Genomic DNA, 12,877 nt, shown 5'->3' with positions numbered 1-12,877 from the left:
GGTATCGATGCATTTCGTCCATCCAGAAACGCCAGGCCACCCAGCGTATGTGCGTGTGCATGATGCAATATGATGCAATAGGGAACAGGGAACATAATAAGTTGGAGAGGACAAGAGAATCCCCGAAAACGAAGACAACCCGGAAGAAGAACCCGAAAGAAAAGTAATCTGAAAGAGAAAAATAAAAAAGGCAGAGGAGCACATCTACTCTTCCACAATGCGTCCTTCCAGTCGAGGAGAGATTCCCGACGTCCAGGCTGGAGTAAATTCCCCTTCGCCGTCCATAGTATTCAACGTTCTGGACTGCAGACCTGCGTGCCGCATCCACTTTCGGACAACTCGCCGCGCAATTTGTAGACGATGCTCTTCTTCGGCAGATGATTTTGCTGGCTGAGTGACGTAATTTGTGGTTGGTCGCGAGGATGTGAGGATGTCTGGATCTTCATCTGAGTCGGAGTCCATGGCATTTCCATTCGTCTCGTCCCCAGTGCTAACGTCGGTGCCCTGTTCGATTTCTTCGGGAAATCGACCATAGTAGTATGCTGACCGGGCTGTTCGTCGAACAGTGGGCTGCGTGTTCAGTCTTTCGCCTACTTTTTTCTCGCTTTTGGGAGATGCCGGTTTCAGCCAGCCTTCACCATGCAAATTGCGATGCACAGTACCCCAGTGTCGGCCTAAGCTGGCGCTCCAACGGTTCCATTTCCCGAGTACTTTGAGACTTAGGAAATATTGCCGTAGGATTGTACTGATGAGCACACCGTTTTCCTCAGACACAAGCTCCTCCACTTCACCTCCTTCGGCCTGGATAAGCAATGATGTGAACCCGTCTTTGCCTCGGGCCATGTAGCCGCGTGTGGCGAGAATATAGTCACGCTGCAAGTCAATGGGCTCGCCGCCAACACGAGCGAATATAATGCGTGACCCCGACGGTGCGTCCAGTTTAAACCCGTAGTTGATATTGGATACTTGCGAGAATCGCCCCTCCAGTGCAGGAAGCTGGCTAACCCCATTCTCGAGTGCAGCCAGCAATGCATGGCCACGGACGCGCAATAATACCACGGGGTCTTCGAAAGGAAAGCAATTCAGCAGATCCTTTAGCTTCAGTATTCCTGGCGGGTATATTTGATCGCCACGAATTGTGCCGCCCGCCATCATGGCACAATCAGCCGCATAGTAGAAGCGCATCAGGTCGCAGACAAAATTACCCAAGTTAGATTCACGCTGCCGCACAGTAGAAAACCGGCCATCGAGCGGGCTGACTGTAAATCCGATTGGCTTGTCTAGCTTGGCCTTGAGGCTGGAAGTGAGCCGAGCCACCATTGCCACGGTATCAGGATCTTCGGGAATTGAGCGAACAATATCTCGGCGCATAATGTTAAAATCCCAACCAGGTAAACCATCCGGTTTGCGGAAAGCTTCGATGTAACTCAACTGTTTGAAGTCAGTCCCTGACCGCATCACATGGATTCCATTGACAACGGCATGGGCGTAAAAGTGATCGTGGCCTCCGAGAATGATGTCCACAAGATCGGATGACAGGTTGTTCGCTAGTTTGTAGTCATTCGGTTCACGTTGGTGGGTGACAGCGATGACAATGTCGGCTCCTTCATCTCGGAGCTGTTTCGCAAGCACCCGAGCTGTTTGAGATGCGGATTTGTAGATCAAATCAGGTGGAAGAGAGTTTATTGTGCCAAGCCTGAATAAACCCGAGTAAGCAAAGAAATAAAGTCATTAGTAGATGCAATCCAGTAGCGCATACCATTCTCTTTCCCCAACACCTAACACACCAATTTTGAGCCCATTGGAGGAGGTCAACATGCGAGACTTCCCACAGTCAGCTATTGGAGTATCCTCCCCTAGTGCCGGGTCAAGAACGTTCGCTAGAAGCCAAGGGAAGTGACATTGGCTGGCCAAATGGCGGAATTGGACAACTCCAAAATCGAGATCATGATTCTAGATGCTTGAATTAACGGTGTACATGTGCCTGGCGGGCAGCTGGTTGCCATACTCACACCCACACACGCTACATCGGTGCCCACTGTGTTGAGGAATGGTACCATATGTCTGCCCTTTGTGATTGTACTCTCGATACTCGGGTTGAAAGCATCGCCGGAGAAGAAGGTCAGGATATCGGGCTGCCCGGCGAACTGTGGGTGATAACGGTAGTGATTTACAAGGGATTGGAACCGAGAAACCCCGCCGACGGGCTCTGCAGAGCCGGATCTATAATAACATAAATTAATACCACTCTAAGTTGAAGTTTATAAAGGCAGAGAGAGGAAGGAGGGAGAGATGAGCGCATACTCGACATGGTAAACATCATTATAGTGGATCAGCCGTAGATCCGGAGACCCAGTTCGGTCAGCGGAATAAGTGACGGAGAGACCGTCTGTTTCGATGTTTGACATGGAAATCCCGATGTTATGGAAAAGCTATGAAGAGATATTCGAAGTGAGGAGAGACACACAGAGAGAGAGAGAGACAGAGAGGGGAAGAGTAAAGAGGAGAGAGAAACATGAGGGGAAGCTCCGGGAACGCGGCATTGGTGCCTGGTAGATGCCTGAGGGTTGGGGTGTCATGGTAATTATACGATTTGAAGGAAAAAAAAAAAAAAAGCAAAGCAAAGACCACAACGCCATGCAGGAGGTATCCTAGAATTCAATAAAGAGAATGATTTCACAGCTTCTGTTCCGCCACCGTCCATCGCCGCTTTGTTCCAGCTTCACGATCGCCCAATGGCTGAGCACTCCCCCATAAACCACGCTGCGACACTGTCCGTTGTGGTAACTGCTTCGTCCAACCAAGATCTGCAGACCTATCAGACCTATCAGAAAGTTCCGAATCTTGACTACTGACCGGCCGATCACCAAAGTTCGGCACTAGGTTGTCCTCTGCGTCCGCTTTATCAGCGGGTGACGAGATTGAGTTCCAAAGCCCAGAGGCACCTTGAGAAGTAGATGAACTAGTTGACGGGCGGATCGCCAGCGTCCATGTCCGAGAGCTAGTACTAGGTGGCCCGTTTGTTAATGTTTCCTGGAGAAGCGATGGGCGAGCGCCAAGACGATTCCGATACGAAGGGAGCGGAGGCGGTGAAAGTACAGGGATTGAGGGAGATGACAGCGAGGTGAGCTGTGAGGGATTTATTCCGGGGCGCAGATGATCTGTCGATGCCACAAGCTGCAAGGAGTATTCCCGTGACACCGATTGGTTGTCTGGGCCCGGAGATTTAGGCGTGTGATCCATGTCATGCACGGGTTTATTGACACGGTTGCGTCGCACAGCCATGGTGAGTGAAGCTGTGTTAATATCGAGTAGGACCGAGTGTCCATTCAACGAACTGATCAAAGCATTGCAATCCGCACCATGTGTGATGATAACGAGGACCGTTTGTGTATTACCATCATTTACTTCGATGGATTCCACTGTAGAACCGTGGTCAGATAGATCCTGTTCCCGGTACCAGTTAATCATGTGCTGAAATCCATCATGCACCCGTTCGTGCATGGTACTCCATTCCTCGCCGAACTCCCCCCCTGTGCCCCAATAAGGCGTGCGCATACTGTCCCACTGGTAGTCGATCCTCGTACATGCATTCCGTGCATGAGCAACATAGCCTGTAGGAATAGGATCTGAGGTGGAAACGGCGTAGGTGGGGGTTGGAGGTACGTAATATGCATCTAGAGTAGGCGGCAGGTCCGTTTCCAGGCGACCGAGAGACTTCTTTGCATGCTTGAGATGGATAGGGTTCTGGACAGTGTCATGGGTGCTGGCACGCTGGCACTGGGATGTTGTGGAATGCAAGCCACGGTCTTCACTATCCGGCGAAGTAGGATGGGACTGGCTGCCCCAACCACCAGGAAAGTGGCCTGACAATGCCCTTGTCAAACCATCGGTGGCTGGGATGACCTCGGCACGACGGAGTAATTCCCCTTTGGCAGACGCCACCATTCTGTCCGAGCCTGGCGGGGGCGTGATCTGGTCATAGTAGTCGGGTGATAGCCATTCGCCCAAAAATGCGTCGACACGAAGCAGACATCGCTGGTCAGGGGTTGATGAAACTGTGGGGACAGTGGGAGCTGAACTAGTTTCTTCGGATGCTTCTGTACCCGAGGCTGGTTGGTGGATACCGGCACTAACACCTATTGCAGTTTGTAGGCATCGAAGGTAAGGAGAGGTATGAATAATGACGTTATATCGTTGGGACAGGTCCGAAGATGCGGGGGTGGGTTTTGCCTGTTTATCCGAGGTCGGATGATGGCTGCGCTGATTCTCTGGATCTTCCCCAGTGAACTGTCGGGCCCTTAGTAGGCTTCCTATACGCACACCAAGTGCCCGAGACTGTATCCATCCTCCGTAGGAAAGAGGTGGGTCGAAAGGGCTTGGAGAGGTCAAGTGCCAATCTTTGTCTGCAGCATCGAGGCGGGCGCCATGTCTAGAAGGCTAGTGAGCAGCGGAGGCAGTGCAATAGAAGTAAGTACTCACCTGGCAATAAATACAATAGGTGGTGATTTTGTCATGGAGGTCAATATCTGTCCTTGGGCCTGCGTCACTTGTGTTTTTTTTTTTTTTTTGGTGGTCCGCGGGGAAAATGCAGCGTCAACGCCGTCTGCTGGGTTTGCGAAGAATGAAGCAAAATGGAAATACGGAAAAAATATTATAAAACGAGCCGTATGGCTAGTCAACCTGGTATTGCGACCAACATTATTGAGACTCGCGATGAAAGAATGCAAAAGCGAAGTGAAAGTTGAAAGAACCTGGGGCACCTACAGATGGCATGTGATGCTGACTAACAACCCCTCATCCAGCCCTGGAGCTCTGGAGGTCTCAACAGAGAGCACTTGATATTTATATTAGAACATTGAACATATGGCATCCTATAGGAATTAATGGACTGGATTCAAGTAGATTAAGTTGGAAGTTGGGACACCTGATTTGATCAATACTTTCAATCAAAAGCGTAAATAAGTTGATATATACTCCGTATATAGTTCTTTCAGGTATAGATTATGCTTCCAAGCTTGAATTTAACATTTAGCGCAATAGGAGACTGCATATACTATTTACAACTCTATTACACAAAGTAAGCCTTAAATCCAACGAATCTGTTAGATATCAAAAGTTGCAAAAGATTTAGATTGACACTTCCAATTCCGTCGGATCGGGCCTGACGGAAGATGGTGAACTTGAGCTTCCGCTTTGGTGGATTAGATACAAAGGCAGCTTGGTTTTTGTTTCAGGTTTTGATTTTTGATTTTTTTTTTCCTCCCAGCTTCTCTCAGTTTCTTGCTTCCTGTGGACTTGGTCTTTTAGCCATAATATCCACACAACATGAAAACGACGAGATGTTGCCACGATTAGAAACGTCTCAGTCTCAAATGGAACCACCGAAATCACTCTTCTAGGAGACTGTCTTCATCAGTGTGGTGTGGATGGCACAGTTCATGGCTCAAGCTAGTCTCAACATTGCTATTGCTTTAGTCCATATCATCGGCGGTACCCATTGCTCTCGTGGTCAGTCTCTACTGGCGAATTAGCCTAGGTGCTTAGGTATATCGCAGCCGGCTGGTCGAGTTTTGGGATTATCATCTACTACTTCTATCAATCCATAGAAGTGACCAAAGGTAATTTTCCACTGTTGGCTAGGGCCAAATGGTCGGCGGCCACTACTACTAGTACGTACCGTAGGCAGCTTTAGTCACGGGATTCCTACTTAGTCGCTTGCCACCCAGCGTTATCATATTTTGCGCAATAGCATTTTTCACGGCTGGCCTCTCTGTCTTTGCCACTGTACCTATAGATTAAATCTACTGGGCGTAGGCATTTGTGGTGAGCCTAATTCCCCCTAGGGCATATAAGTCTTTAGATCTTTTCGTGTTAGATTTGGTGTTCAGCGTCGTTAATTCATTCGCCCTTAAGGATATGTCTTTCCCATCTAGGACCTTGATATTGAACAATTCTATGCCCCGTCACCACCAAGGACTAGCTGCTTCTCTTGTTGCTACAACAGTGAACTACTCTATCTCCATTAGCCTATGATTTACAGACACGGTTGAAACGCATGTTAACGATGTAGGACACCATGTTCTATGGGGTTACCGCAGTACGCTTTACATGGGCATTGGACTGGTATCATTAGATCTAGTGCTGTCAATTTGTCTCATGTTTATGAGCTGGAGGAAGTATTGTCACAACGAGAAGAGCTATAGATAGATAGATGATGATGATGATGATGATGATGATGATGATGATGATGATGATGATGATGATGATGATGATGATGATGATGATGATGATGTGGGACACTGAGTTTTTAAAAGATACCAGCTAGAGGATGTTAAATATTACATTCCAGAAGATATCTGCATTTTGTTGCTCTTATTAGGTAACTCATCTCCTCTTCATAGGAAGATGCAAGCGGAAGATTCCCATGAACTGGCATGTCAATCAAGGGATATGAGAGGTGGCAGGTGGAATGCAGATGTTACTAAGGATGGGAAAGACATGCTTCACACATTCTATTGACGTCAGCTCTCTGGCTGCAGACGTCAAAAGATAAGGAGGTGGTTTGTAGACAATGAAGCTTGTTTTCCGACCTTCTATGACCAGCGCCAGCTTTATGATTCACACCCTCTCCATCACCACGATATTCCCTGATATATCACTTCATTTGGATTCGTCCACTAATGCTGGAACTGAAAGTTAATAAATCCCAATAGTGACGTTCTGATTGAATTAACTGAAGGCAATTTACCTTCTGCGTGCCCTTTTGACGGTCGTTATCCCCCGGTTCAGTCGAGTTGTTTCATCCACCTCAACCCAGACTTACGAACGCGATCGACAAACTTGAATTTGAATTTCAAATTCTGATAATCCTCTCGTCGATCATGCGTCTGCAATTGATTTGTACGCTTTTCATGGGAACCGTGATTGCCATTCCCTATGGTGGTCGAGAAGTAAGTCTCTGTTGTCTAAGGCTATATTCCATGTTGTTTTGCTGACTCTTATCCTGAAGTACCGAAAGGTATGCCTAGTAACCTAACTATTTTATCTCTACTATAGTCTAACATCTCTTTTAGGATGCACAACAGCCTACAACTTTGACCATGTCCGCATCTACACCAATGGAAAGGGTGACTACAACTGCCAGTACACCTCCAGCTCCATCATTAGATGCCCAAAGAAGAATGTTGCCGTATGAATATGAGTTCCTTTCAATCATTTTGAGAATATAAGCTCACGTTGAAATAGGTTTTGAATGGTAGGCCGGTACAGACCTCTGGTGTTGGTCGATCCTCGATAACACGGGACTTTATTTCCGATGCAGGGTAGTAGGCAAAAAGAAGACAACTGAACTGAAACTCGAGGGACAACGTATATATCCCATGGATGTCTACATATTGAACTATGATAACTCGGCAATCGCTTTTACCCCAAATGGTCATAGCCGGGCCGGAATGAGTAGCCGACCGGGGCCGACTTCGGGGCCGTTTGCCGTTATCTGATCTATACTTTATTAGCCTCCATCTTTCTTGTTCCTTGTTCCTTGTTCCTTTTTTTCCCTTTTTTTTAATTTCATATCCTAAGCTATAACGGTAAATAATATGGCAAACAACAACATCCCCCATTCTTCTCTCTGTGTCATCACGACAGACTTTGAGAAAGTCGCCAAGAATGTTCTGCCGGAGAAGTCATGGGTTTATGCATCAAGCTCAGCTGCTACGGGCCTGTCAATGAGGACCAATCTCGATGACTGGTCTCTGATCAACTTTCGCCCCCGTATCTTGAGGAGTGTGGATTCAATGGACACTCGAAGGAACATCTTGGGACATACCTCCCAGTTCCCCTTCTTCGTATCGGCTATGGGTACACTGGGCAGCTCACACCCTGGCGCTGAACCCTTGCTGGTGAGAGGAGCGACCCGCAAAGGCATGCACACTATGATCAGTACAGCATCTACGAAGCCCCTCGAGGAGATCATGGATGCTCATCTGGACGAGCAACGGCGACTCAGCAACCGAAGCCCTTCGAACTTGTCATTCCAGCTTTACGTACCTGTGGATCGGACAAGAGCCAAGTCACTCATTCAAAGGGTCAAGGCTGCCGGATACCAAAGCCTGTGGGTTACAGTGGACACTTCAACGCTAGGAAAGCGTACTGCCGATCGTTACCTCCAAGCACAAGAAAATCTCGACGCTGGTTTAGCCGAAAATGCCAGAGAGATTCACGGCGAGAACGACTTTGCGCCAGCGTTCGGGGGTCGCCAGGTTCCCGGTTCGGTAGATGGTGGTCTTACTTGGGAGGATTTGGATTGGATTTCGTCCGAGTGGGGTGGACCACTGGTTCTCAAGGGAATTCAAAGCGTAGAGGACGTGAAGCTGGCTGTCCAACATGGTGTGCAGGGAGTTCTATTGAGCAACCATGGAGGCAGGCAGATTCATTCTGCCCCAAGCTCATTGATGACGCTCCTGGAAATTCGCACATACTACCCGGAGGCATTCGATAAGCTCCAGGTGTTTGTTGACGGAGGTCTTCGCGACGGGGCAGATGTCCTTAAGGCGTTGTGTCTTGGAGCTACCGCGGTTGGAGTGGGCCGTCCTTACTACTATGCCCTCGCAGCATACGGCGCTGAAGGAGTGGAAAGATGTACAGATAGTAAGTCGGGGCTAGTATCCTGGTCAATCCCAAGCTAACTCATTCGCAGTCATCACCGAAGAACTTGAAATCACCATGAAGATGCTTGGAGTCTCTTCTCTAGACCAACTTTCGCCAGATATGGTAAACACCAGCCGGCTATCGAACGAAATGTGGCGACCAGTGTTTGGAAAGTCGAAGTTGTGAAAAGGAGCCCTGTGAATGTATTCATGAGGCCAAAAAGGCCCACTGTATTATCCTTACCTATGTATTTAATTGAGATTGATATATTAGAAATGTCATGCTCGCTATACAAACCATTCATAAAGCACCCCAGCCACCACCGCCGGGAGTGTTGATCACAACCCGGTCGTGCGTCTTCATTGAGACAGTGTTTTTGCCGCCGATGTTGATACGGCGCTCATTGCCAGTGTCCGGATCCCGCGTGATCCACAGGTTGAATCCGGCCTGTGCATCCTGGCCACCTTCGAGTCCGTAAGGTCGATGGACACGGCGCTCAGACAGAATCGAACATTGAATTGGTGAAAGGAATTCGATGTCGCGAATCACTCCCTCGCCGCCAGGGTTCTTGCCCTGGCCGCCAGAACCCTCGCGGAGGGTGAACTGGCGGAGCATCGTCGGATAGCGCTTTTCCAGGATTTCAGGATCGGTGATCCGCGTGTTGGTCATGTGAACATGTATACCAGACTCGCCCTTCCAAGTAGGACCAGCACCACTTCCACCAGCGATAGTCTCGTAATATCCAAATCCAGGCTTGATGACAGCACCGGTCGACGGATCAAGCTGGGCGTCTGTACCGAATGTCAGGTTGTTACAGCAGCCCTGAGACGCAGCACAAGCCTGGAAGGCTTTGAACACGACGTCAGTGATGCGCTGTGAGGTCACAACATTACCGCCAACGACAGCAGCGGCCTTGCTTGGCGATAAAATGCTAGATGATGGAACACGAATGTCAATTGGCGTCAGACATCCCTGGTTCAGTGGCACATCTGCATTAATCATGCAGCGCAGACAGTAGATGATGGCTGAGTGAGTAATAGCAATGGGGGCGTTCCAGCTTCCATACACCTCAGGGCCTGTGCCCTCGAAATCGAAGACAGCTGACCCATCCGTACCATTGATGGTGACCTTCAATCTAATGGGGGTGCCATCATCCATGTAGTCGACCGATTCCAATGGCTGGCCATTGAACTTCTTATATAGTTCCTTAAGAAGATTGCGCACAGCAGACTCGGCGGTTTCCTGGATGGCATACATGTACTTTTGCACGGTCTGGGTTCCATATTCGTTGAACAGAGTCTGGATCAAGCTGATTCCACGAGTGTTGGCGGCAATCTGTGCCTTCAGATCGGACAAGTTGTCGCTGAGGCAGCGTGCCCCAGCGCAGCCGGGGTATTGCGAGGGCTTTGTTACCAGCAACTCGATCAAACGTGCCTCATCCAAGACACCATCACTAACAATCTTATCACCTTCGATGGCGGCGCCTTCTTGCCACAACTCAGTGGATTTGGGAGGCATTGACCCAGGTAAGATACCACCAATATCAGCGTGATGACCACGAGAAGCCACATAAAACATGATCTCGGAGCCACCAGGTCGGTCAAATACTGGTGTAATGACCTACGAACATATTAGTATTTGATGAGAGTATTAATGTGAAGATCACTTACTGTAATATCGGGCAGATGAGTGCCTCCGCAACTGGGGTGATTGGCCACTAGAACATCACCATCCTTCAAGTTGCCTAGCCACTTCTCATGCTGATAACGGACAGCAAATTGCATCGATCCAAGATGAACCGGAACATGGGGTGCATTGGCCACCAAGCCTCCATCGGGGGAGAATAGAGCACAAGAGAAATCCAGCCGCTCCTTGATGTTAGTGGAAACGGAGGTCTTCTGTAGCGTACGACCCATCTGCTCTGCGATGGACATGAAGCGATGTCCAAAGATAGTAAGTCTGATGGGGTCAATTTCCGATGACAAGGCACCTCCGGAAGATGTTGGTTCGTCATTGAGATCGATGACAATGCAGGTGTCGAGCAGGTTCGCCACTGCGTTGGGAGCCACGACAATTGTTTGCGTTTGGTCAATGATGACAGCCGGGCCATAAATGCGGGAATTTTTCTCCAATTCACCTAGAAGGTAAACTGGTGTGTCGATCCGACTCGAATGGCCGAAGTAGGCTGGAGTAGTGTTGTTCGGAGCTGTCGCGACATCCCGCATATTGGCTTCCTTCAGTTGAACCAAGGGACTTTGCTCGGTCCGAACCTTGGATGAAGCGATAGTTCGCACTCGAACGTCATCAACAAGCACAGGTCGGTCAGAGTTGAAGTTGAATTCGCGACGATGACGAATACGGAATTCTTCCAGGAAATCTGCCGAGCTCTCGGGCTTCAAGATCATCAGGCTGGTGTCGGAGCCTTCGTAGCGCATGTTCAAGTATTGCTCGTGGCGCACTTGGGTGGAAGGGAAGCCTTGGGATTCCATATCCTTGGTTGCTGATGCTGACAAGTCGTCGAGGTGTTGAACAAGGGTAGATTGTGAAGATAGGTAGGAGGATGAAACAGGCTCCTGCGACTCCTTGACAACCTCTGCCAAAGCAAGGCCGTACGCTGATAGAACGGAAGAATACTTGTGAATGATGATACGGGAGATTCCAAGTGTTTTGGCTACTGAGCATGCGTGCTGGCCACCAGCACCTCCAAAGCATGCCAAATGATGAGATGCGGTCTCAAAGCCACGAGCTTCTGTGAGGTTACGGATTGGTCGGGACATAGACTCATCTGCGACATTAAGGAAACCAAGGGCAACTTCCTCTGGGGAAAACTCTGACTGGCCTTGCTGTCGGCGTTCAATGTTGATTTTTTGCGTGAGTTCATTGAACAGACGGGCAGTCGTCTCTGTGTCCAGGGCTTCGTCCTCATTCGGGCCGAAGATCTTCGGGAAGTACTCCGGTAGAAGACGGCCTAGGAACAAATTGGCGTCTGTCACTGTGAGGGGGCCTCCCTTTCGATAGCATGCCGGACCAGGATGAGCACTTGCAGACTCAGGCCCGACATAGAACAAGCCATTGCGCCAAGTAAGAATGGAGCCACCGCCAGCAGCGACTGTGTTTATATCAAGCTGAGGGGACTGGATCATCACGCCTGCAACCTTGGATGCAAATACATGTTCAAGGTGACCATCAAATCTAGAGACATCTGTGCTAGTGCCACCCATGTCGAAGCCAATGACGGGTGTCTTCTCAGTCGGATCCCAGCTGGTGGCTGCAAAGCCGACCACGCCAGCTGCGGGGCCGGACAAAATCGCTTTTAGCCCGCTAAATTTGCGGAAATCGACCAGTCCACCATCTGATTGCATAAACTCGAATCGGCAGTCTTGCTGACTCTCCAGTCCACCTTCAAAGCTGGAAGATATGGAGTCGATGTATGTCTTGATAACAGGTGTAAGGTAGGCATCGGCGGCGGCCGACATGCCACGAGGCACAATCTTGATCATGGGTTGAAGTTTTGAAGAGAGGGTGACCGAGAATCCCATCTCTTGTGCGAGCTCGCCGATTTGACGCTCATGCTCAGGATATGCATAGGAATGCAATAGCGCTACAGAGATCGATAAAATCCCTTGTTCCTTCAGTCGTTGGAGCTCTGTCTTCACCTGAATGAGGTCTAGTTCTTGCACAACACGGAATTTCTCGCCGGTGATTCCCTCTACCATCCGGCAATCGGAAAAGCAATCGCTGTCAGCAGAAGGATGACAGGACAGCACACGTTCATTGACTTCGACAACACTTTCCGGAAGTACTCCGGGACGAGCCATTGATAGATCAAAAATGGCCGGGCGAGATTGGTCCCCAATTTTCAATAAATCTCGAAACCCTTTGGTTGTGAAGAGTGCTGAACGAGCGCCCTTGCGCTCGAGCAAAGCATTAGTTGCAACAGTTGTGCCCATGCGTAGACAACCAATGCGGTCGAGTTTCAATGGTTGGCCTCGGGGATGTGACTCCCCAGTGGTTAATTCTAAAATCTGACGAATGCCCTCAGTCGGGGCATCTTGATAGTGAGAAGGATCGACAGAGAGAAGCTTCAAGATAATGTCGGGGCGACCGGGTTGAATCGCGTGGACATCAGTAAATGTGCCGCCACGATCGATCGAGATGGTGATCTTCCCTGAGTCAGACATTGTGACGTAGTGTGAGCTGGGGAAGATGTGAGGTGGGTTCAAGA

The 12,877-nt window shown here is 49.3% G+C and overlaps 5 protein-coding genes across 5 annotated transcripts; 2 read left to right on the top strand and 3 right to left on the bottom strand.

Moving 5' to 3' along the window:
* Positions 1-204: 204 nt before the first annotated feature.
* N7537_007320 (putative 5'-nucleotidase) lies at positions 205-2,408 on the bottom strand (the record flags this gene model as incomplete). The annotated part of the gene is made up of 4 exons (XM_056898377.1): positions 205-1,696; positions 1,760-1,953; positions 2,013-2,223; positions 2,305-2,408. The coding sequence occupies 4 exons, from the start codon at positions 2,406-2,408 to the stop codon at positions 205-207; spliced, it is 2,001 nt and encodes a 666-aa protein (XP_056750453.1).
* A 268-nt stretch (positions 2,409-2,676) lies between these two features.
* On the bottom strand, positions 2,677-4,517 carry N7537_007319 (uncharacterized protein; the record flags this gene model as incomplete). Its single annotated transcript, XM_056898376.1, has 2 exons — positions 2,677-4,432; positions 4,483-4,517. 2 exons carry the CDS (start codon positions 4,515-4,517, stop codon positions 2,677-2,679), a joined length of 1,791 nt encoding a protein of 596 aa, XP_056750452.1.
* Positions 4,518-6,884: 2,367 nt separating this feature from the next.
* Positions 6,885-7,255, top strand: N7537_007318 (uncharacterized protein; the record flags this gene model as incomplete). The annotated part of the gene is made up of 4 exons (XM_056898375.1): positions 6,885-6,953; positions 7,013-7,021; positions 7,077-7,192; positions 7,249-7,255. The coding sequence occupies 4 exons, from the start codon at positions 6,885-6,887 to the stop codon at positions 7,253-7,255; spliced, it is 201 nt and encodes a 66-aa protein (XP_056750451.1).
* Positions 7,256-7,601: 346 nt separating this feature from the next.
* Positions 7,602-8,838, top strand: N7537_007317 (uncharacterized protein; the record flags this gene model as incomplete). The annotated part of the gene is made up of 2 exons (XM_056898374.1): positions 7,602-8,652; positions 8,702-8,838. The coding sequence occupies 2 exons, from the start codon at positions 7,602-7,604 to the stop codon at positions 8,836-8,838; spliced, it is 1,188 nt and encodes a 395-aa protein (XP_056750450.1).
* A 114-nt stretch (positions 8,839-8,952) lies between these two features.
* Positions 8,953-12,833, bottom strand: N7537_007316 (5-oxoprolinase; the record flags this gene model as incomplete). Its single annotated transcript, XM_056898373.1, has 2 exons — positions 8,953-10,272; positions 10,323-12,833. 2 exons carry the CDS (start codon positions 12,831-12,833, stop codon positions 8,953-8,955), a joined length of 3,831 nt encoding a protein of 1,276 aa, XP_056750449.1.
* Between the last annotated feature and the right edge of the window lie 44 nt (positions 12,834-12,877).

This window comes from Penicillium hordei (assembly GCF_028827395.1).
Source record: "Penicillium hordei strain IBT 12815 chromosome Unknown utg000004l_segment0_segment0, whole genome shotgun sequence".
Lineage (NCBI taxonomy): Eukaryota > Fungi > Ascomycota > Eurotiomycetes > Eurotiales > Aspergillaceae > Penicillium > Penicillium hordei.
Note: the sequence above shows the minus strand (reverse complement) of the source record. Positions and strands in the feature narration are given on the sequence as shown.